The sequence below is a fragment of the Dermacentor albipictus genome, chromosome 2 (genome assembly GCF_038994185.2).
Source record: "Dermacentor albipictus isolate Rhodes 1998 colony chromosome 2, USDA_Dalb.pri_finalv2, whole genome shotgun sequence".
In the NCBI taxonomy this organism is placed as follows: domain Eukaryota; kingdom Metazoa; phylum Arthropoda; class Arachnida; order Ixodida; family Ixodidae; genus Dermacentor; species Dermacentor albipictus.
This window is the reverse complement of record NC_091822.1, coordinates 143,495,364-143,520,750: the sequence shown is the minus strand read 5'-3', so window position 1 is coordinate 143,520,750 and position 25,387 is coordinate 143,495,364. Positions and strand designations below refer to the sequence as shown.

General features: G+C 43.6%; 1 protein-coding gene across 5 annotated transcripts in view; it reads right to left on the bottom strand.

The window, feature by feature from the left end:
* Positions 1-20,877, bottom strand: part of LOC135904633 (mucin-22-like) — a 40,989-nt gene extending 20,112 nt beyond the window's left edge. The window contains exons 1-9 of one of the 5 annotated variants that reach the window (XM_070534043.1): positions 20,807-20,877; positions 20,626-20,683; positions 18,816-18,910; positions 16,131-16,151; positions 15,092-15,136; positions 12,880-12,984; positions 9,030-9,071; positions 8,091-8,144; positions 1,811-2,539 (exon numbers count right to left, since the gene is read on the bottom strand). In XM_070534043.1, the coding sequence (XP_070390144.1) occupies positions 1,892-2,539; positions 8,091-8,144; positions 9,030-9,071; positions 12,880-12,984; positions 15,092-15,136; positions 16,131-16,151; positions 18,816-18,910; positions 20,626-20,683; positions 20,807-20,854 (1,116 nt within the window). In that variant the 5' untranslated portion in view covers positions 20,855-20,877 and the 3' untranslated portion in view covers positions 1,811-1,891. Of the gene's footprint in view, positions 1-1,810; positions 2,540-8,090; positions 8,145-9,029; positions 9,072-12,879; positions 12,985-15,091; positions 15,137-16,130; positions 16,152-18,815; positions 18,911-20,625; positions 20,684-20,806 lie in introns of those variants that run through there. The other 4 variants (XM_065435495.1, XM_065435497.1, XM_065435496.1 and 1 more) reach the window with 4 other exon arrangements.
* Between the last annotated feature and the right edge of the window lie 4,510 nt (positions 20,878-25,387).

The window sequence follows — 25,387 nt, the reverse complement described above, 5'->3', positions numbered from 1 at the left end:
TCGTTGCCTCTTCTCCCGACTTTCCGGGCGCTGCTGTGGTGTTTGAGACTTTCCGGGCGCCGCAGGGTTTCTTGAGAAAGCACCAGATGGTGCTCCCCTCCGTACATTCCGGTTCACAATGCTTTCTAACATTGATTCACAGTGGAGGACAGGAACTAGGAAGCTTACCAGCAAGTATGCGACTCGTGTGGTGAGAAACACGGCGACAAAGAACATGGGCTGTGGCAAGGAAAGGAAACCTGCCATGAGCAACTACTTAAGAGGACAAGACGAAATCAGAGAAGAAACAATGTATCATAACTTAAAGGGTAGCTCTTTTCGATGCGAAATCAGGATGCCTTAGAAGACGCACTTATAAAGCGAGATACAACAAGCAAGAAGAAGAAGCATGTGCTTGCTGCGGTAAGGCTAGGGAAACGATGAAGCATGTTTTATTAGAATGGGAAGATATCTGCCCAGCGGTCGATTTCGGCAACTCTGGCCTCCTTTAAGCCCTTGGATTCAGAGAGAGCTAGGGGAAAGCAATCATGTAGGCAATAGAGATGAGTAAGAAGCGATTGGGAGGTTTGTGGAAAAAAAAGTAGGGAAACTACAAACAAAGGAGGCGTAAAAACAAAATTCCCATAGGTGTTCAGAAAGTTTGGCGATAGGAATTCCTAGTGTTTATTTAATATAGGTAAGGCCTTACGCAATATAATCAGAATCAGAATTTATTATAAGAAGTTGGGTCATATTAGACGTATTTAGTATCCAGGAGGAGCTCCCATATTCAAAGACTGTATCGGGACCTCCTGTACAAGAACAGTTATGATAGTTAACATCTCAAAGCAACACAAGGATATAAGGTAATGTGCAAGCAAAAAACAAAAGAACGATTACAGAGCAAAATACATAATTGATTACAAATAATAACAAGGTTTAGCATATCTCATGGTATCAGGAAAAATTGTTTGTGAAGAAAGTACCAAGAGTTTATTTAGAAGTATAACAACAAAAAAAAACCGAAAAAAGCGAACGAAAACCGAATACAGTAAACCTTCTCGTTATTCGGTTAACAATAAATGCATTATTAGTTCTCTTTTACATTGATGTAAAGGTGTTGCGTTTTTCATTATGAAAGGAAGCGTGTTCCATATTGTTATGGAAGTGAATTCTGCAGTCTGTTTATCATCATTATTGCGGATACTTGGTGAAAGAAGATTCTTATTCAACGCAAATATGCTGATATTATGAATCATCAGGTTAGATGGTGAAAATGTGGTTGATGGTAGCTCATTATTCACAAATCTGTAGAACAAATGCCTAGGTTATGTTTAGTGAGTTCAGAGCTGGTAAGGATGTTATTCTCATGTAGTAGGGAATTGGTATTAGAAAAGCGTGGACTACAAGTAATTATTCTTATGGCTTCGTTCTGAAGTATCTGGAGAGATGCAGTATGAGTATTATGGGTGTTTTCCCAACATATAAAGTCGTGAGTACTGTGAAAGCGGACTATTACGTTAAAGTGAAAGCAATGTGGTGCGCGTGAAGTAAGGGCGTGCTTTAAGATGCGTATACCGTAAGCTGATCGAGATATTTCAAATTACAATCAATTCCTCTCACCACCTAACCTTCACCGGTGGTCCTAATACAGTCTATGGCATTATGGCACCTCCTTTTACATTTCATATCTATCTAAACTCGCCACCATTTTGACGCAAGAACATCGAAACACTGAAACGTTTTTTCCTCCTCGACCTCTTGAGCCGCGCCTGTACCAGGGCCGGAGATGGCACGTGCCCAATAGATGACGTCGTCCCTACACATGATCTATCTTAAAACATTGTAATCTCACATAATTCAAAATGTCACCAGGGTCAGCGTCATCAACGGAGTCGTCGAGCCGCAAATACTACGGTTTCCGACGGCTCGACATGCGGCCCGAAGACCGCGGTGTCTTTGGAGTGCCGGTAGCAGCCTTCAGGCTTTCTTTTCCGTCGGTCTTCTGCTCGGGAGTCCGTCCACCAGGGGTTCGTCCTCTTGGCGTACGACGGCCAGAACTCTGCCCTCCCGTGGAGGTCGCTTGCTCAACCGGCGGTAGGCTTTGTCCACCAGGAGTAGGCCCTCCAGGACTTCGACTGCCTGGAGTTCGACCACCTGGAGTTCGGGTACCGGGAGTTCGTCCACCAGGGGTTCGCCCTCTTGGCGTACGACGGCCAGAAGTCTGCTCGCCCGTGGAGGTCGCTTGCTCAACCGGCGGTAGGCTTTGTCCACCAGGAGTAGGCCCTCCAGGACTTCGACTGCCTGGAGTTCGACTACCTGGAGTTCGAGTACCGGGAGTTCGTCCGCCGGGTACTCCCCCTGCAGGAGTTTTTTCACCGGGAGTACGACCACCTGTTCGCCACCCGATGAACGGCCACAAGCGACGTCGCTGTCGTCCCTTGGCCCACACGTCAACTGCAGCATTTCTGTCGAACGCCCTGCCCCGAGTTAGCTGGTACGTCTTGTAGAAGCCGTACAGCACGTTGGTGTAGTACAGCTGTAAGGTGAAGCTGCGCTGCTGCGTAATTACAAGTATTACAGCGCAATCACGGTACTCATTTTGGCGTACTACGTTACGTGGGTCAAAATGCGCTGTTTGTCGCAATGATCATTTGTAGTGGTGGCAGCGTTTTAATTTAGGCAGCACACAAGGAACTTCTCCCTTGTTGCTTGCTCCATGTTAGGAGTTGCGCCTGCTGCTTAACTGACATTCCAAATCCGCCACCATGGCCACGAGCGGTTCTGGCCAACACTCTGAAGGCATAATAATATGTAGCTGCAGTACCGCAGCTGTCGTGCGAAAGTTGCGGACTCGGGTCCCACCGAAGTCAAATTGTCCTCTTTATTCCTCTCTCTTACCTTCTCTTTAAGATGTAACGGTAATTAAATTAAACCTAATCTCTGATTAGACTTTACAAATTAATACTACTACTTTATTATTTATTTCTCACTTACGCTTCTGCTGAATTTAGATGCGTTGTCTTTTGAAGCCTGTAAGTTACTTCGCTTATTCACGCAACGCTACTGCTTGCAGGAGGATATATTCAGGGTATTCCGATGGATGTAACAAAGCTGCTTAAAAGGTTTTCACTACGCATCTCATATAAGTACGCCTCTCGATCATATCGATAATGTTTCCTTTTTTACCAATAGCTGTGGAAAGAGCATTGGCGGCTGCTCCTGATGTTGACGATTTATTGGCATCCCCTCTGAAACGTGGCGGCGACTGTCACCTAGCCTGCGTCAATTAATCAGGTATACAATACATGATTTTCATTCTAGCATTTTTGTATACATTTCCTTTATCTTTTTATCTTCCTCAAAACTTCTCTGTGTATATTGTGCCGCTACCTATACCTATAACAGATCCGGTCGTATCCATCTCTTCCCTGCTTTTTTTCCCCGCCATTACTCTAAATGTCTTTTGCTTGTCTCGACTGCTGACCGGTCGATGCCTCCATTCACTTTAAATCTGCGGGCTTCTGGAAGGTGCACGTCGCCCACGGATCTCACAAGTTGGATATATTTGCATTCCATTAGGACGTCCCAGATTTTTGCTGCAGCAGATACATGCATCATCTTTCTCTGCCTCATCTTGTTACGAATATCTGCACCAACATGTTTTTGTCCTGATGCAACTAGCTTCTGCCTGTAATAGCAAGGAACGGCCCTGTGCTGTCGTACAATTTTTCCCTTCTAATTTATTTGTTCCCATCCTTGTAAGTCTCTAAAGGCTTCCTTTATACCATGTCCTTGCTTTTCAGGTACAGATACTTGTGCACTTTAGCAGCCTGTTTGTTTTCATCAATGTTACTGGGCCTTTCTTCAAAACTAATCGTGCCCTGCGCTTCTCTCACTTCGAAAGAGGTTCAACCCATGTCACACTGGATTGTCTCATCTGTTTTACCGTGGGCTTCCTAAGCCCACCGGCCTACCGATCATTGGGTAACCTCCAACCCGACAAGATATCTTATATCAAGCACAGAATGGCGTTTGCGAACGTTTGTGCGAGCACCATTACTTCTTTACAGATTTCACGCACTACCTCATATTTATTGTTGCCCAAAGTTCTACGTCTTTCATGAGTGCTGCATTCCGCTTCCCCTTTACTTTCAGCTCATCTTGGCGGGTGCTTGAGTGTGTCTTTTCTTTGTTTATGTATATGCCGATGTAATTATATTTCTTGACTATGCGTATAACTTGCTGTTGAATTGACGCTACGTAATTTCTCGTATCTTCATTGAAGATCATAATTGCCGATTTCTTTGTGCTAAGCTTAACGCCTAGATTTGTCGTTGCGTTGCCACACGTATTCGCAAGTGCATATATAAGTGCATTCTCCTCTAGTACTACTGTCTTCAGCATATATAAATCCCGGCACCTTTTGTTGCACCATTTGCGCATTACGCATGTAATATGAATCAAACTGTAATTTGCTTTTTTTAACCGTCTCTTCATGCCCTTAACATAAAGCGAGAAATACAATGGAGACAGAGGACATCCTTGCTTCAGTCGTTGGTGAATCTGCAACACTTCATGACGTTTTCGGGCCTACTCACACAATTTCTATTTGGTTGTCCCTATATCTCTCCCTTATCAGCTCCACGAAGTCACCATCTATGCCCTCGTGCTTGTGAATATCCCATAGCTATACCTTATATGCGTGGTCGTAGGTACCCTTGATATCTCGAAATGCTATCCATGAAAGTTTATTCTGAGCTATTGAAATCTTGATGCACTGAACTAGTACAAACATATTATCGACTATGCGTCAGCATGGTCTGAACCCACGCTGTAGTTCCTCCAGTATATTTTTTTCTGATGGCGCCACATCCGGTACCGCCATCTACTGGACCCGTTCCGCTGACGTAGTATGAGGGGCAAGACTGCGCGCCCCGCATAGCTTGGATGCCGGCGTTCAAATGAAGTGACGCTCTGGCACCCTCCTGGAAGTTTATGTTAGCGTTTTCGAAGTGAAGTTGTTCGCTACCACATAAATGGTCCTGGGCAAACTTAAATCTCGCTGACTCGCAATAATTGACTGCTCGCGCGTGTTTATGAACGGCAGCCAGGGATCGTTCTATTTTGCGTTTGTTGATACTAGCTATACGTTTCTGCTTGATTCTTTCTTTCTTTTTTGTTTCGAGCGAATACATTTGAAGATCATGTGTGCAACACAGCGCAATTCGGCCTGCAACGGAGCAATACATGAAAAGGCACGCGTTATTTTCACGACAAAATGGAATACCTATGCAGCTAACGAAAATAATTCACTTATAAACTTTCAAAATTATTCACTTGTTGCAACTGCGAAATTTTTACCGCGGACTGTTGCAGTCATTTCCGCTTAGCAGAAATCTTGAAACTCGCAACACTGCCGAGATGTTTTGCTTCCAAATTGTGCTCAAGTAAGCATTAGCGGTGCAACAGTGTTCTTCACAGTAAAAGAAGGCCATTGAGAAAATGTAAAACAATAACAACAATGTATTTCGTACCACATTTTGGAGATTGACGTAATACAGGTGGCGCTATACCCTTCATATTCCTGTTAAGCAATGCATGACTAACTGTTGCTGAATTTCACGATTTCAACGCGTCACCTAAATCTAATCATTATAAAGCAAACACACCATTAACTGTAATTAGCTACATGTACTTTGTCGTACATCGTACAGGATCAGGTAAAAGCAGATTTGTTGAAGGATGGTGGTCAGATTGTTCTATAGAAACTGGCCACCCTGTATACGCAATGCCTCATAACCTCGAGCGTACCGGAATCTTGGAAGAACGCTAACATAATCCTAATCCATAAGAAAGGGGACGCCAAAGACTTGAAAAATTATAGACCGATCAGCTTACTGTCCGTCGCCTACAAAGTATTTACTAAGGTAATCGCAAATAGAATCAGGAACACCTTAGACTTCTGTCAACCAAAGGACCAGGCAGGATTCCGTAAAGGCTACTCCACAATAGACCATATTCACACTATCAATCAGGTGATAGAAAAATGTGCAGTATATAACCAACCCTTATATATAGCTTTCATTGATTACGAGAAAGCGTTTGATTCAGTCGAAACATCAGCAGTCATGGAGGCATTACGGAATCAGGGTGTAGATGAGCCATACGTAAAAATACTGGAAGATATCTATAGCGGCTCGACCAGCCACAGTAGTCCTCCACAAAGAAAGCAACAAAATCCCTATAAAGAAAGGTGTCAGACAGGGAGACACAATCTCTCCAATGCTATTCACAGCATGTTTACAGGAGGTATTCAGAGGCCTGGAGTGGGAAGAATTGGGGATAAAAGTTGATGGAGAATACATTAGCAACTTGCGATTCGCTGATGATATTGCCTTGCTTAGTAACTCAGGAGACCAATTGCAATGCATGCTCACTGACCTGGAGAGGCAAAGCAGAAGGGTGGGTCTGAAAATTGATCTGCAGAAAACTAAAGTAATGTTTAACAGTCTCGGAAGAGAACAGCAGTTTACGATAGGTAGCGAAGCACTGGAAGTGGCAAGGGAATACATCTACTTAGGGCAGGTAGTGACCACGGATCCGGATCATGAGACTGAAATAACCAGAAGAATAAGAATCGGCTGGGGTGCGTTTGGCAGGCTTTCTCAAATCATGAACAGCAGGTTGCCACTATCCCTCAAAAGGAAAGTGTATAACAGCTGTGTGTTACCAGTACTCACATATGGGGCAGAAACCTGGAGGCTTACGAAAAGGGTTCTGCTGAAATTGAGGACGACGCAACGAGCTATGGAAAGAAGAATGATCGGTGTAACGTTAGGGATAAGAAAAGAGCAGATTGGGTGAGGCAACAAACGCGGGTAAATGACATCTTAGTTGAAATAAAGAAAACGAAATGGACATGGGCCGGACATGTAATAAGGAGGGGAAATAACCGATGGTCATTAAGGGTTACGGACTGGATTCCAAGGGAAGGGAAGCGTAGCAGGGGGCGGCAGAAAGTTAGGTGGGCGGATGACATTAAGACGTTTGCAGGGACAACATGGCCACAATTAGTACATGACCGGGGTAGTTGGAGAAGTATGGGAGAGGCCTTTGCCCTGCAGTGGGCGTAACTAGGCTGATGATGATGATGATGACTTTGTCGTTCATCATGCAACTATGGTCCCCATCTTCAGAAAATCAACAAGGAATTTCTAAAATGGAAAAAAAAAGTATTTTGCGTGAAAGATATACAGAAAACATGGTATAAAAAAGCGTTTGCATTTAACGTCACTGGTACAAATTTATCCCGGAATATATTGCGACCGATACTGCAAAATAAAGAGTAGACAGCACAAATCGCACTTTGGTCCGCTCTTAATTGTCCCCTATTCGACGCAGTATTATTCTCCTTTTTTTCTTTTCTTTTGTTGATTATCATGAACGCGCGATATTTTACATATTTACACTCAGCTGTGGACTTTATGTGACAGCACGTGAGCACTTGAGAGGCCAAATTATTTTTCAGCGAGAGCTTTCGGCAGCTGTTCGAAATACGTTATGCAGTTATAGTAACTTCGTCATGCACGGCGACATGAGATGGCCGTTCACAACGACCCAATACTTCAATAAATCCTTCAACATGGCATTGTTCATCACGGCTAGGCTGTAAACCGCCGTCCGGTTAGGTCTCACACGCTGTTGTTTAAAAGCCTTCATTCTCCGCTCCGTTCCTATACTCCCTACGCCGCCGACACAGCCATCGCGGCAGCTGTGTCCACGTGATCCCTCATACTACGTCACGACGACAACAGTGCCAGACGTTCCTGTGTTGGATCTGGTATACACATTATCTGGTTGTATTAAAGAGCTTTCCGGCAATAAGGCGTGTAAGACAGAAGTGATAGTTTCTGCAAAGCTGTATAGCCTCCCTAAGATTTCATTCGACCTTACGCGGGCTTCAATGGGATAATTAGGTCTTAGAGCTGCTGCAGCCCGTTGTTCTAACAATATTGCTTTAAACCTTTTTCCACGGTTTTCATAGCAAAAGCCCTAGCCACTCGAAACAAGTGGACGAATGTACCACTAGACAAATAAGAATAACCTACCTTCACGAATCCGGCGAAGATTATTACGGGGGCCCAGTACGCGACAATTGTCAGCTGCGCATAGAGAAGTATGTTTCGATTACACGATCAGCGTGCCGTCGATTATATACTGCATCGGACGCGGTATAGCCCGGTGGCTATCGTGTTGCGCTTGTGAGCACGAGGTCGTGGGTTCGATTCAGACTGTGGCGGCAGCATATCGATGGGGGCTACATGCATAAGCGCGCGTGCATATAGATTTAGGTGCGCGTCAAGGAACCCCAGGTGGTCAAAATTTCATGGAGATCCCTCGCAACAACGCGCTTTAACAACGTCCTGGTTTTGTCTCGTAAAACACTATGATTCAATTTAAGTTTTACAACGTGACGAACAGACTGGTTAACTCTAGAAGTAGTCCTTATTAGGTTTGTGATCAGTAGCTATCTCGCTTACAGTTGTTTTGGTTGCCTGTCTTGTGCAGTTAATATGTAGTTAACATTTAGTAACACGTGTACATGCACACTGCGCCTGCGGTTCCTAGGTCTTCTATGTTTTCGGCACTGCTATTCCATTCTTAACGTTAACAGAGGCTTGAGCGAACTAACTAAAACAGATGGCGACAATTATTCCGCAGTCCATCTCTAAGTCGTTCTTGATAGCCTTTATGTGGCGCTATGGGCGTTAATTAGTTTCACCTACAGCTACCGCTCTATAGTCGGATACAACTTTAGAAAAAAGGGGGCGTTTACTCCACCGAGGCGAGTGCACACGAGCATCCACCAATGGGCGCGCACTCTGGACCGACGTCATGCGCCGGACGGCCGGTGACTTCGCCGCGTCCATCATCTGGGCGGGGCCTCCCCTTTTTTCTAAAGTTGTATCCGACTATAATTTTTGTGCAGCGACCATTTTACCCATACTGCGTAACGCGAGGTGGTCGCAGTCATTTCGCCGACTTACGTTTTCGCTGAGAGTCAGGCTGCTTGCGTCTTGGTTCGTGTACTGGAAGAAACCAGTGCACAAGCGACAAAGAGTCAATAATGTGTGTCTTCCTGCAGGCCGTGTTTGAGCCATGAGCTAACTGCACAATGTTCTTTCCAGAAGATTTTGAAGCCTCGTTTGCATGGTGGGCTACTAAGGCTGGAGTAGTACAGAACTGGATCCTCGCTACAAAAATAACATTTTTATGAAACTGAACCGTTTTTGCCCATATACCGCCTTGCGTTACGCTGAATTCGACAAGATGTGGAATTAAGAACAAAGCAGGCGATCATCTCCTCACGACTTCGTGTTCTGCCGCATTGCCAAGAACGTTTTGACCACGACTTATACTTCCTACCACGCGTATAACACCCGATGATGCCACAGTGGCAGTCAAATAAGACTGGTTCAGGTAATGTAAAAGTAAATAGCTCTTTACAGCATGAGATTAGATCCACGTGGCACTCGCTAACAATGCACGAAACTCACAATGGCATCGAGTTGATCCACGCCACTGTATTCCCGGTATACGTCTATAGGTGTACGCTTACTAATTTATACCTGTGTTACGCGGGCATTTTTGATCGCGATTAAGCGCGATCGGGTTGAATTTTGCAATCGTGGTTGGTTCCTTTGCGCAAACTTCGTAAGAGAACCAAGAAGGGAGCTTGCTGTGGCCCTGACGAAATCCTGAACGTTTTTCTAATACTATATCCTGAACCTATTGGCAGCTTTCACGTAAAAAAAAATTTTCTGCTACGCTGCTGTCGGGACCACTGCCGGATGACCGGAGGGTGGGCCGAGTTGTTCCAATATTCAAAAAGGGGGATCGATATAGATTACAAAATTATAGTCCCATTTTTCTGTCGTCACAATGTCGCGAACTCTCGGAGCACATTGTGGCAAACTGTATGAAGGAATTCTTCGCTGAAAACAACGCGCTCTCGCAGTTTCAGCCATGCTTTAGGGAGAGTTGCTCGACTGTAACACACTTGGTATCAGTGATTCACTCGTTTGCTTTATCTTCCGACAATAATGACCAAATGAATGTAATATTCTTAGATTCTTCTAAGATATAGTAATATTCTTCTAATATTCTTATGCACTAGGTCCTTCCGCACTGCGTGAGACCAACAACTACAAATACTTAGGTGTTACTTTGACTTCCACATCGTCGGGGAACATATGCTATTTGTTGTTCTGCTTTCCACAAACCCTGTTTCGTAAGACACAAACTGAAAAATGCCCCTCCTAGTGTGAAATTACTATGTCATTTTTCACCTATTAGACTAAAGCTAGAGTATGCACGTACATCAAGGGATCCTTACACTAAGTCAAATATCAGGCATCTTGAAAAAATACAAAGAGACAGCAGTTAGGTTTATATTTCATGAATTCGCAAGGCTGGACTCTCCTTCGGAAATTATGTCAGAAAATTCTGTGCCTACTCTTGAATCACGCTGAAAGCAGTTGAGGCTTGAATTCCTTTCCCTCCTTCTCAATACAAGCTCGAAATGAAACCATCGACTTACACAAGGCCTGCTATAACACGGCCCACAGGACAGTAGCATCCTGACTCACTGGCACACTGTTATGCTCAAACTGATACGTTCGAATTTTCTTTTTTCACCCGAACAATATCCGATCGGAACGACGATTTACAGACACACTGAGACTAAAATTGTATAAATTTATACCTTCTTGTTCCTGATTCATTCACTATTGTTTCTGTATATCCTATGGCCCCTCTGCTTGGACCGAATGGCCTGAAGTATGTCATAAATGAATGAATATATATATATACATATATATATATATATATATATATATATATATATATATATATATATATATATATATATATATATATATATATATATATATATATATATATATATATATATATATATATGCTTCGCGAACGAGAACCTTAATACCTATAGGGCTCGAACCCTATCGATAACGTAAAACCTGAAAACGAAAGACCTTATGACTATACCTAATTACCTAATTCCTCAATCACATGGCGCCCTTTCGATAGGGTTCGAGCCCTATAGGTATTAAGGTTCTCGTTCGCGAAGTATATATATATATATATATATATATATATATATATATATATATATATATATATATATATATATATATATATATATATATATATCTCGAAAGGGCGCCATGTGATTGAGGAATTAGGTATAGTCATAAGGTCTTTCGTTTTCAGGTTTTACGTTATCTTTCTTTTTCATTCGGGGTTTAAAGTTCTGTGTTATTGTTAAAGAAGAAAACCGAGGAGAAATTGGGGGTTGTGCTTTCTGGTAGAATAAAGGTCCCCGATTTTCCTGGTATGTTGTACAAACTATTAAGGCAAGCAGTTCTATCTCTTCGTCTACACGCGTTCTTTTTGAGCAAGCGAAATCACCCACAGCATGCTTTGGCAGAGGGCTGCTCGATAATCATGTGACGTACTCATCTGTCAAAATCATCGTAGTCAGGCGGCAGTAATACATTAAAAAGATACCACAATAAAAAAAAACAACTAACGTACACCACATTTGCGAACACTTGTTCACCGCGTTCTCCGCATATATTTAATCAAAAGAAAAAGAAAGTACAGAAAGTATTTCCCTCGGGCATGCTTCGCACGAGAGGTGATGCTTTCCCTTATCTCACACGATCTTCTTAACGTGTATCATCCTATACATCGGAGTCACTTCTGTGCCCACCATAGACATGTCGAGCATTTCGTCCATGTCTGCTGCCGTTTCCCTTTCACTGCTTCCCAACATACGCTCATGCCACAAAATTATGCAATATCAACTAGACGAACCGGCCACCCTTATTTGAACGTACTTCACTGGGAAAAAAATTCCATCACATCATCCCAACGTGACAGCTGCATTTCCCAATTCACAGCAACTTCAGCGCTGTTCTGTTCGCGTCCTGGTGCACTACCGCCGCGTACGTGTTTGGGACGCGCGGGAAATGTGATACAATGTTTCTTTGTCGTAACCCTCTAAACGTGGCTATTAAAAAAGCACCAAGATTTCGTTCCTTCAACGCCGGCAGGCGCTGAATATGTGATATGTTTATACGTGCAAGCTTTCGCTTGAGCTTCAGGCAAACACGAGGGAGACACCCGATTCATGTAATATTATTTCGATATATAATGACGACAAGTTTAAAAAAAGGTGCTCAGCGTTCATTGGTGTTGCAACACCTGCAAGTTTTTATGTCCTTCACGAAAGGGCAGATTTCGGGCAGAATCGTATTTCCAGGTTGAAATTCTTGTTTCCCTTGGTTAAAGGTTAAGGTGCACATATCGCAGATACTTTCTTTCTCTACAGCATATGCCACAAGGTAGAAACAGGCACTGCAAATAAGTCCTTTCTGCACCCGGAATAACGCGTTCAAACATTAGCTTTTTTCTTAGAACAATAGCAGAATGGAGAAACTTACTAATGAAGTCGTTTCACAACCGTACTTAAACCTTCTTGCTGTACACCTCCATCAGTGATTTGTGTCGCATATCATGCTATGCTTCGGTTCCAGCGAAGCAGTGTGTTGCATTGCGAAAATATTATACTTCCATTTCCTGTATTTTTTTCTTGTTACAGTTGTTGGCAGTTTTTCTTGTACAGTTGTTCGCAGAACGGAACAAATGTAGCTCCACTCTGCTGAAACCCCAAGTAGAAGTTTTAGAGAAGTAGAGGCTTTACCCGAAGGATGAAAGACCGCAGACCGTGCAGATAGTAGCCGAGTCAGGTTCAATAGGCTTGCTGTGAAATATGCGGTTCGACAACAGCGAGGTGGCCGTTCATCCACTCACCCACTTGGGCGGGTATCGCAGTCCCATCAAGTTGGCTCCGCAGCAGAGCAGCATTGCGGTGGTGTTCCACGCCACGAAGGCGCCGAGAACGCGCGGCATCTTTCCCTGCGTTCACCAGGCCTAACCTTGAAGTATGTTGTTGTTGTTGTTGTTGTTGTTGTTGTTGTTGTTGTTGTTGTTGTTTTACATGTTTCGTTGGGTCACCGGCCTGAATTGGTTCTGTCAAGCGCATAATTTTCTACCAAAAGCAAACTTTATTATGATAGAGAAATAAAAGTCGTGAAACGCACCATAAGAAAATTAACCATTCGGCAGAGAATGAAATTAGATGTTCATAAATTAAGAGGTTTCATGTGGTCGGTACAACTTAACGACCAGGATCAAATGGTTGCCTCTACCTTCAACAGCATCGCTTACGACCGCGACAAGAAAAAGAGAAGCTTTTCGTGGAACTCTCCTTCTTAATGCTTATTAGAAAAGAGAGACAGGTTTTTAGCAGTTTCGTGATTGTACCTGTCTTGAGGATAAATATATTATCCGGCATATTTGTCATCACCATGTTGGAGAGGCGCTTGACCTGTTGCGAGGAAGCAAAATCCGCACCGACTAGCAGTTCACTCTATACGCAGACATCGCGAAAGAGCTAAAGAGTTACTGCTGTCTGGAAGTAGACCCCACCAGGCCCAGAATCAGGACACACTGAGGGACAGGTTAGAAGTGTAAATGACAAGCCTTCAAAGTGTTACATCTTTTCCATCCACCAGGCTTCAAAGAGGTACGTATATCTCACTATCACCAGGCACCGAAGCTTTAGGTCAGTGTTAGGCCAAAAGCCGCGTTAATCGCTCTAGATCGCCGTACACTGACATCAAGGGGCCCAAGTTCCACCGCACCATACACGGTCCCGATATACATTTACTGAGTTACAGCTCAGAGGGGGACATGCTATCCATGGTCAGCGTAGTCTACATTCTCGACCCGCTAAGTACAATATTCGAAAGGCAGTTTTTCGCCAGAAATTTAATTCCATTGCACTTCAGGAACCTGGTGTCTACGCATTTTTCTGGATGGAAAGCTTGTCGTCTGCTCTACGTATACGCTATGCGGCATAATGTGGCTGTTTGTGGGCCTTAAATGTCTGCTACACTTTGCGCTGCCCGATGCGTAGCAGCATAGCAGACGGCCGAGCGACCTAGAGAGAGTGCCATGACGTCACAATGTTATGCTCCCACGTGACCACCTTCTGCGTCCGCGCTTACACACACCTGCACCTAAAGGAAAACCAAAACGGAAACTCGTTCGTATACACGCTACTTTAATGAATTGTTTCGGGCGCGCTTAGCCTGGCCCGTATTCTTCCCAGGGTTTCGAGCTCTAAGATCTTCATGTAAAAAAAAATAACACCTTGACTATGTCATATATGTCTTCTTTCGATAACTGCGTGGGATACTATTCTTAAGCTTTAGAACACTCCGTCAGATTTCCGTTTCATGTCTTCTTTTTTTTTTCCTGCTTGATAATTGCAGTGCTCTGAAAGTGCCAAGAATACCTCGTGTCTCGGATGGACCACCGAGCTTGTCGCCAAAGCATTAAAAGCCTTACACGATAGAGCTTTTTGCCTATCAGATTTCAGACCAATATCAGTGTTTTCATGATTAATTGATCAGGCGAAAAAAGTGACAAAATCAATACCGCGGCTGGGATAAGCAACGATTATTTCTTGGCCAATTTCTCTGCATTTTCGAAAATCCATTGCATAGGTACAGCGAATTCTTGTAATGTCGCAGGTGGTGGTTCAGCTTGTAGGACAAATGAATGGGAGGGCGAAAAGTAATAGCGCCGCAGTAGCAAGGTTCCGTTACTGCTGCCATGCCTTGCGGTTCGCACAAACACGGGTTATCTAAGCCTACAGTCAAATATATTGAGTTTATGACAGATTTTTGCTGTATCTCGTGCAGTCATCAAGGTCGAGTGTTTTTAGATAATTTGCTTTATTATTATTATTATTATTATTATTATTATTATTATTATTATTATTATTGTTGTTGTTGTTGTTGTTGTTGTTGTTGTTGTTGTTGTTGTTGTTGTTGTTGTTGTTGTTGTTGTTGTTGTTGTTGTTGTTGTTGTTGTTGTTGTTGTTGTTGTTGTTGTTGTTGTTGTTGTTTATTTATTTTAGCTGGTGCATACATCAATAGCGAGACATTCGTGTTACCTTTATCCATTTTTCGAATGTGGCGAGCAGTCCTTGAGGCGATGTCTGAAAGGCATAAAAAAATTTTAAAAATAAACGAAAGAAAATCAAAACAAAACAAACTTTTCTGTTCACTGCATTGTCGTCAACTGGCTTCGCTATGGCAGGAGGTTTATGCACTGACGTGATTACGGCCGCCATGTTCTTCCACACTTGCTGACCGTCATCGCATTCTGCCTAATCAGCGGCGTTGTAAAGATGGCGGGTAAGAAGGCGACATTACGTCCGTGATTTCACGTCAATACACACGAAAATGTGCGGATAGCGTTATCACGTTCCTCTATTTGCATACAGATGAATCGGTGCCGGCCTCGAAAACGGGATAATCATCATTTTTCCCGAATTCCCGCGCAAACGCAAGTGTGCTTACGAAAGCTTTCAGTTTAGAAAAAGAAGCCCTCATATAAGAACGTTTTCTTGACATTACCCGACGGACAATATACATGATATACATGAAACATACATGATATGTGACATTGTAATAACTAAATATAAAATAAAATATGAACATATCTTCACACTGGAATCATAATTTCTATTCGTAATTATTACCTAGTACAACACATTGATATCAACAATATTCGTATATAAACGCATATAAACGTTTTAACGTGCTTCCAACAACAACCCATGAAAAGCAAGATTTAAAAAACAACACACGAACATGCTAGCATGTGTGTATACGAAACACTTTACTAATACACAATTACATCGATTTGGATAAGCGACGCAATTTGAATGCAACGTACGTTTTATTTTAATAATTTCACAGAGGAAAAAAAAGTGTTCTGCAGAGAACTTACGTTCGTGGTATATGCACCTGTGTTTTCACAGTTAGTATAATGTCCCTTTTAATTCTGCAGGGTAATTGTCTTATATCGATATTTTTATTTATAGCTTTTTATAGCTATTATAGCTTCTATAATAACATTTATAATAATAATAATAATAATAATAATAATAATAATAAAGATAATAATATTAGAGATCATTTACTCACGGTTTGCTCGCCCGCCTTCTCCTGCATTTATGGAAACGTAATAACAATAAGTACGGAAAATGATCGCTGAGTCGTGATTAGTGAAACAGCACGTTAGCGCGTGCAACCTTCAAGCTATGTTGTCACTGGCATTCTTTCGCACCGATATTGGAAGTTCTTAGAATACACGTTTTCGCCAGGTGTCTACAATTTTCGTTGCTTCGGCTTGATAAGACTTCCAACAGCACGTTGTCTGTGGACACTGTTCGCCAACTTGTTGTCCGGTGTGACGGCGACAAATAAAGTGTTTGCCGCTGTCACATGACAAAGTGTTGTCGCCCGGTATTTGGCAAACAAATACCGGGCGCTCATTTGCAAAGCCCTCTGTATACGCCAGGGTGGTTCACACAGACAGACGCCAACCATCCGTGATTGTGAACGCAGAACTTGCGAAGAGAGCCAGCCCACTCTTACGCAGTTCTTACGAACGAAACTCCTCAGATTTTTTTTTCACTAATATGTTCTTGCGTAGGAGGAATTTCTCATTGGCTGGCGTTGGTATACCTACGGTTCACAACATTGATTGACTTCGATGACCAGGAGATCGTCGCGGCAATGGCCAATCGCGGACGGCACCTACGTAAAAGTAAGTTCGCAACCAACGGTATATAGTTTTTGTTTATGTTCTTTAATCTTCCCGTACTTTTCCAGGTGTTCACACCTCTAACGCCACGTGGTTCAAATGCGTTATACACTAAACCATTGTCTCATCGACTCTATGCGGCTCATGGGATTTTCGCCCGTGCGTGGAAAGAGTAACGGCCTATGAATTCAGACAGCCTACAGACCAGAACACGATAGTCTCGAATCGGATGGGCTGAGCGCATACTCCGGAAACCATTGACCGGCCGCCATCTTCCCTGAGCTGCCAAGACGCGTTCGCGTGCATGTAGCCTGTGTGTGTTACTGGGTGTTCAACGCGTAAATATGTATGTGCCCGCAACATCCAAGTACTGAACATCATCGGGGCGTCGTGCGTCATATGTGGATGTCCAAATAACCAGCGAAAACGAAGCAGATTGCAGAGCACCGCTTGCGACGAACACGATATACGTCGAGAGCTGTGCCGCTGTCGCATATTCAGCCATGCACATCCTTTTGTCTCTGTATGCGTGTATCTGTGCGTGTCTCTCTATGTGTATGTGTCTGTCTACGGGCCTCGATTACGCAAAAGCCTGAGGTGGGCTTCGTACAGCGGCTCTCATCATAGAACTTCACACCTGATTCACAATTCAATGCAGCGAAAGTGTTCGCACCGCTACAAAGTTCTGACGCTCATGACAATCGAACTGATGCGTAACAGACTGAATTCCGTGCACTGGCGTTAATGGTCACGAAGTTTCGCAATACCTTTCAGCAACTATTCGAAACCTTTACGTGTGAATGCCGGTTTGTGCTGCTTATCGTAACTGCTGGACAGATGGTAAGAGCGGCGATGTTGGTTAAACAAGTATGCATACATTGCACAGTAGATACGACACGGTTGAATCAATCTTAATTCATTCTTCCGCCGTCCCGAGACAAAAAACGGACACATCTGGGCATCCGCGCACGTGCTCTACGCTTACTCGAACCCGCGGCATGCCGCCTGTTTTCAAGGTGCGGGCCGCGACATTTTTCCAGGCACTGCAACGCGGAGGTAAACTATATCGCATACTGCGAGGCTTTTACTAGTGCATAACGTATTGTCACACGTTTGAATCAAAATGTAATAGCCGTAGAACCAATGTTTCGGAATGCAAAGGTAACGTGGACTTATCCGAACGACCCGCTCCGTCTGCGGACGTTGCTCTTGCCACAGCCATTTCTTTTTGCAGCACTATCTTGCCGAGAAGCTGAAGTTCACTAACTAAATTCATTGGCTAAAATTCACCATCCCGTCCTTCGTGAGAACTTCAAAGAAATATCAAAGCACAAGCAGCGAAAGTGTTCGTCTACCTGCGGTCGCCTCGCCTGGCAGCTCGGAGCCGTTGGAGCAGCAGGTGGCGCCACCGCGCTTTGAAAATGGCGCCACTCTATTTTTTTTTTCTGCGTTCTGGTGTATAGATTGTCAGTTGACTACATGTACAGATGTAGATAGCCTTGCTTACCGGTAGATTGTTCCTCTATGGCTACCCTCTGCAATGGCCTAGCGGCTATTGTGTTGCGCTGCTAAGCACGAGGTCGCGGGATCAAATATCGGCCACGGGGGCCACATTTCGATGGGGGCGAAATGCGAAAACACCCATATGCCGTTCATGGGGGCAACGTTAAGTACGTCCTGGTGGTCAAAATTAATCTGCAGTTCCTCACTACGTTAGGTCTCATGATCAGATCGTCGTTTTGGCTCGTAAAACGCCGGAATGCAATTCGTATATGGCTATCTATAGCTACACACGCTGTCCATACTAAAATGGTTGTGTTAGAGTAGTTCTTGTTTTACGTACGACTGGTTTGCATTCACGAAGTCCATCGACATTATTTGAGACGAGGTAATTAAGCGTTAAACTATTAGTCGACAGGTTGTTCCTGTAGACAACCTTCGGAGTTGGCAAACGAACAAAGAAAGGCGTCCATAGAATTTCCATATAGTGCCAACATGTTTTTGTTTTTGTTTTTGCAGGGGCAGTTCTAGCACATTTGCAAAAAATATTATGACAGTCTTACCACTCTCCAAAGAAGCAGGATCACTATGACGTCACTGACGATATTGACACCGGACTCGACGCCGAGCAATGCGTCGAGCAGGTGCCCGAAGCGTGCTGCGAAAAAAAAGTAAGCGGAATAAACAGTAAATGGACAATGAAGATCCACGCTGGATATATTTATAGACAGATTGTTATCCGACGACGGATGAATATACACGGAGGAAGGAAAAAGAAATTATAGGTGGAAGCGTCACAGGATAAAGTTCGAAACAAATAAAAGTCGGTCCATCACGTGGTCATGTCGCGGTATGATTTATCGTCTGCCACACCGCGGTGCTAGCCACGCTCAACCCACGCCCTCGTGAAGATTGGACGGTTGTCACCGCAACGTGCGGCTGCCGCGTTCCCACGTTGCAACGAAGACGATAAATGTAATACGTTGCAGTAAATGACAAATGTCGCATAACCACATATATCTGTAGAAACCCTGCGCAGGGCGGTCGGAAAAAGCACCAGAACAAGTTCGCATCACTTAGAACCTACCATGACAGCAGCGCACCTTTACTAATCCACCGCGTGCGGTGTCACGTGTTTGGATGACTGGGAGATAAAACGAGGAGGGGGGCTTCGCGGTGGGTTGCCTTGCTAAGGCTGGCGGCGTGTAGTAATCTTATCTCGTAGCTTGCTTTCTCACTCCTCGTGAACATTCCTAAACACACATTCCATCGTCGGTCTATTGACATTTGTTTGGAGAAAAAAGGTTGAATAATGTATTGTACCCAAATGAAATTTCAACTTTCCTTTTTTTTATTACATTAAATCTTGCGCCGATGCTCCGGTGCGAGGAGGTGTGTGGCGTCGATGATTTCAAGCCATCTTAAACCCCGCCTTCTTGTCCGCAGAAAAAGTTATCGGTAGAGCTTGAATTGATTATTCGGTTTCTACGCAATGCAATTGAAATTTTGTTAGGGACGAACAGTCCTGAGCTGTTTAACTGTCAAAGTACCCGTCGTCACGTAGAGCTGTTTGTGAGCTAGCCGTCGGGGCCACATACCTTCGTCCTCCCGTCTTCTATATGTAACTTACCTAGCCTCCATTCACACATAACAAAATTGGTGGTTCGGAACCATAGATCAGCAAACTCACTTATGAGTCGACCTACTAAGACTCACCGAGATTGTGAACGACTAGTGAGTCTGAGTTTGAGCGATCCCGGCTGAGTACAATTTTGGGGAGCCTCAGTACGAGTGATGGGAAGGGGGGGGGGGGGGGGCGGGCTCAGCTGATAAGTTTGGGTGTTGGGTGAGTACGAGTCCCACTGATCCCTAATCAAAGATATAATTTTTTAGTGAGTCTGAGTGAGTTCCGCTTATTCTTCCGACCTGTGTTCCAAAGCGCAACCTACGAATGCTGACTGACATAATATTCCTCTTTAAGTGAGAAAAGTTTAAATTTTTCTTCGCGGAGGAGGGCAACTTTTTCGATGGGCGATTCAACGTGTGCTTGCGTTTATGCTAAATGCAGTCGCATCAACTGGGCCCGCGACAGATAGCTGGCATATGAGCATTCGTGCACGGCATCCACCTGCAGCCGCACTTCATGACATACGCGTTCTTTAATGGCTTCCCCGTAGTAAAATTGTGTGATTTGATGAAATGCATACATGGCCCTTATTTCTATGAAGGAAAGTGTGCATTTGCATAAGTGCTAAGCGCAAACAACCTGTCGGTATTCAGTACACTTGTGGGCCGATCTTTGCGAGCTGCGCTTCTTGAAACACCGAACTCGTAAGTCTACTGACGGCATCGCATGCCGTACAGCGCACTTACCCGATGAGGTCCGGTGAAAACCGTAGGAGAAACGGACGACTCCAACGATGTTGGGCACCTGCGATTACAGGCGAACGTCTGACGTTTCACGATTATCTGAATAGACACCTCTACAAATGAAAGCATACGTAGGCAAGAACATATGTCAGTCTTGCGCTGTCGAAAATTGGTTTTTACTTACGATGTGCATTCCGATCAAGTAGATAGCCCCCCTACGTGACGTGATCATTTCTTCTTCTTCTTCTTCTCCCTCTTCTTGTCTTGTCTTGTGTCCCAGACAGTGGCGCATACCCACTATCGGGGATTGGCCAAGAAGCAGGCGGTTTTTCGTGTGCTTAGTAGTAAAGCCAAACTAGATTTAAATTGTGGAGCGTGAGACTACAACTGTAATTTAGACGTATGATGAAAATATTGTGAAGAATTTTGATAAAATAAGTTAACGTAAATAAATGAAATAAGAGAAAATATTGATAATTTTAGAAAGTCAGCAAAGTACTGTATCTTGTTTGTATCTATAATAAAATTGTAAATTGCAAGAAAAGCATCCCTGTGGCTTGATCCCAGTGAGGTCGCACCAAAAGAAAGAATGGTTGGTGAGGTTAGCGATAGCCCAAGTTTGGTGAATGAGTGTACTAATAATTTTCTTTGTCTTACAAAGCGGCGGCAGGAGAGAAAATAATGTTCGATAGTTTCAGGTGCACTGCAAAAAGAACATAGAGGGGACTTCTTGTTCTTCTTCTCTCCTCTCGTTCTAACTGTGTAAAAGCCGATGATGACAACGACGACGTTGATGATTATGAAGATGATGGAGATTGAAGATATGCGTCGGCGCCTTTGCTGTGGCGCCGACGCCATCCCGAAACGGTTCAATGAAGAAACCCAATTTCGGTGACGAAAGGGCGCTAAGATTTAGGTGGTGAGGCTGTGATTGGGTGACAGTTGGTTATACATTCTTTTGTGTAAACGCGCAATTTTGCTCAAAACAAAAAAAAAGAGACTTCAAAAGAGGACGGAATGCGGTGTGTGTTCCGTCCAATCTTGCATTATATTCCTTGGTTTTGTGCAAAACTACTTTTTTTGGCCGATACATTCACTGTTCGGGTGATGTCGTACTATCTTTTGCCGAATTTTTAGCTTTACATTTTCCAAGAATTGATTGCCCCTTTTACTGCGAAGCTGCATATAGCTAGCCGATTCGTCCGGCTGTCCCTCTGTCGCCTGTACGCCATAAACTACACCGGTGCAACTCCATGCGCATGCGCGAAAAAGAAGAGAAAGAGGCGCGCGATTCGCTGCCCCATGACAAAACGAAATCAGGGAAGAAACAATTAATGCTAACTTAAAGAGAAGCTGTTTACTTTTCGATGTGAAATCAGGATGCCTTCGAACACGCACTTATAAAGCGAGATACAGCAAGGAAGAAGAAGCATGTGCTTGCTGTGACAAAGCTAGGTAAACGATGGAGCATGTTTTACTAGAATGTGAAGAAATCTGCCCAGCGGTCGATTTAGGCACCACTGGCCTCCGTGAACCTCTTGGATTCATAGAGAACTGGGGGAATGCAAACACGTAGGCAATAGAGATTAGTAAGAGGCAATTGGAAGATTGGTGGAAGAAAAGTAGGGAAACGACAAAAAACGGAGACGTACAAAAACAAAGCTCCCAATAGGTGTTCAGAAAGTTTGGTGATGCTCGTGTTTGTTTTAATACAGGCATGACATTACGTAATATAATCTGAATAAAAATTTATTATTAGAAGTTGGGTCATATGAGACGTATTAAGTATACAAGAGGAGGTTCATAGTCAAAGACTCTACCGGGACCTCCTGTACAAGAACAGTTATGATAGTTAACTTCTCAAAGCAACAATAGCATATTATAAGGTAATACACAACCGACAAGAAAAGAACGATTACAGAATGAAACACATAATTGATTACAAATAATAACAAGGTTTAGCATATCTCATGGTGGCAGAAAAAATTGTGGGCGACGAAAATACCAACAGCTCATTTACAACAACTACAAAAGAAAAACAAAAGAAAGACAAAGCGAAAAAAGTGAACGAAAACCGAATACAGTAAACCTTGTTAATCTGTCAATAATAAATGCATTATTAGTTCTCCTTTAAATTGGTGTAAAGATGTTGCGTTTTCTATTACGAAAGGAAGAGTGTTCCATATTGATATGGAAGTGAATTCTACGGTCTGTTTACCATAGTTAGCACGGATTCTTGGTGAAAGAAAATTATTATTCAACGCAAATCTGGTGGTGCTATGAATGATCAGGTTAGACGGTGAAAATGTGATTGATGGTAGCCCATTATTCCCAAATCTGTAGAAAAAAAAATGTCCAGGTTTATTTAGTGAGTCCAGAAATTGTAAGCATGTTATTCTCATGTAGTAGGGAATTGGCATTACAAAAGCGTGGACTGTAAGTAATTATTCTTAAGGTTCGGTTCTGAACTGTCTGGAAAGACGCATATGAGTAATACAGGTGTTTTCCCGACATATCATGTCGTGAGTAATGTGAGAGAGGACAAAAGAGTGGTAAAATGAAAGCAGTATGGTACGTGTGAAGTAAGGGCGTGCTTTAAGATGCGTATGCCAGAAGCTGATTGAGATATTTCAAATTACAATCAAATAGAACACCAAGGAAAGATGAACCTGAACTTGGAGGAAGGCAGTGAGGACCAAAAGTGATAGGTCGAATGGATTGTATGCTTCGCTGATGTGAAGAGAATACAAATTTAGTTTTAGTTGCATTAGTAGATAACATCATATTACACCACCTTAGGATATTTTCCGTCAGTATTTAACTTATTGACGAGAGATGAGATATATTTATGAATTGTGAATACGGGGGTGTCATCTGCGTAAAGAATCGATTTTGTGGAAGAAAGACAATTAGGTAAATCATTAATATAAACCAAAACCAGAAGTGGCCCCAGGATATTGCACTGGGGCACAGCAATGTTAGCAATTCGCTGTCTGGAATAACCATTAGAAATAGAAACAACTTGAGCTCTGTTATGTGTGTAGCTTTTTAGTAGTGAAAGTGCAGGCCCGCAAATGCCAATTGCTTCGAGCTAGAGAATGGTATATTAGGATTTATGCTATCAAATGCGTTGCGTTAGATTGATAAACACTGAGGCGGCGAGAAATCCCTCGTCGATTAACACTTTTTAGTTGCTCAATAAGATGAGTGAGTGCCAGCTCTGTGGAATATCCATGGCGAAAACCAAGCAGACATGAAGAGAGCGTATTAAATTTAGAAAGGTATTTGGTTAGCCGTACTTCAATTATTTCTCAACAACTTTTCCAAATAACGGTAGAATGCAAATGTAATTATGTAATAATGAGCTGTAGCCTTTTTTTTCAGAAGTGGGACGATTTTAGTATGGTAGTTTGCTGGGCCGGTTGGTGCGTGGTGAACGTATAACGGTTTCCTGCAAGCACGGACGCGAGCACAAGTAAGTAGAAACGGACATGACAACGCTGGCTGTCCGCGTTGTCCTGTCCGTTCCTACTTACTTGTCATCGCGTCCGTACTTGCAGGAAACCGTTATACGTCGGGAGGATTTTGCCACGCTTAAATTCAAAAGGAAATAGACCAGTCTGGAATAATATTTCGACAATAAATGAAAGTATGTCTGAAATTAAGCGCCCAATTAATTAAATGTTAGCAGGGTGCACCTCATCAATTCCAGCACTGGCCACTTTTAGATTATTTGTAACGCCAGTTATTTCTTCTGGTGTAGTAGGAAATAAAAAAGAACGAATGAGGTAGGCGGTTCATGCTGATGATCTGGGCAGGAGAACGTGAATTGTTATGAACGAAAAAAAAGAAACTGCTAATAGCCTCAGCTATATCGGCAGGGGCATTGCGCTCTACTCCATCATCTAAAATTATGCATACCTGGTTTAGTCGTGTGCTCGTGTTTAAGAAGGAGTTGGCAATCTCCTATTCTATTTAGCGTCATTAGCAAGAGTTTCGTGGCGCAACCCACCACCCCGTTCCGAGGGGGACGCTCACAGCATCTATGCATCTATACAGCCTGACCGGAACCGCCGCGGCAGCGTTTCACAGCCCGAGCTCATGCCACCCGGGCGCCACAAGAGAGGGATACGGACGCATCCATGGAGCCCGTACCTTTACAATACAACGCCATACTACAACACCACAGATTGAACAGACGACAATACCCACCTCCACACAAGACCCTCTCACGTGAAGACGCCGTAACATGGAGACAACTACAAACCAATACATACCCACATTTAAGCAGACTACACGCAATCCACCCTACACTATATTCATACAAATGTCCTTTTTGTAATGATTACGCCTCCCTTTATCATACCACATGGGCGTGCCCCAACGTGAAGGCGGCCCCGCAAATACCCAACCCCACACCCGAGCAGTGGGAGGCCGTGCTGACTAGTTCGGACCCTCGTAACCAGCAGCAACTGGTGCGGCGGGCCCGGGAGACAGCAAGAGCCGCAGGAGCCCTGGACTAAGGGCGCCTCCCGCACAAGCAGAAAGACACCTGCTTGTCCTTTCTTTTATTTTTTTTTAAATAAATGTTTCTCCTCCTCCTCCTCCTCTTCCTCACAGTTTTTGCTTACGGCGCATACTCTGCTTGCTTTCCTTTGCAATTTTGGGCTGTAATAGTGTAACCTCCTTGGATAGTGTAAACATTGCAGGCGTCCATAGCCGGAAGACAGCGCTTAGAGCTGGCGTCTCAACAGCGTGCCGGCCA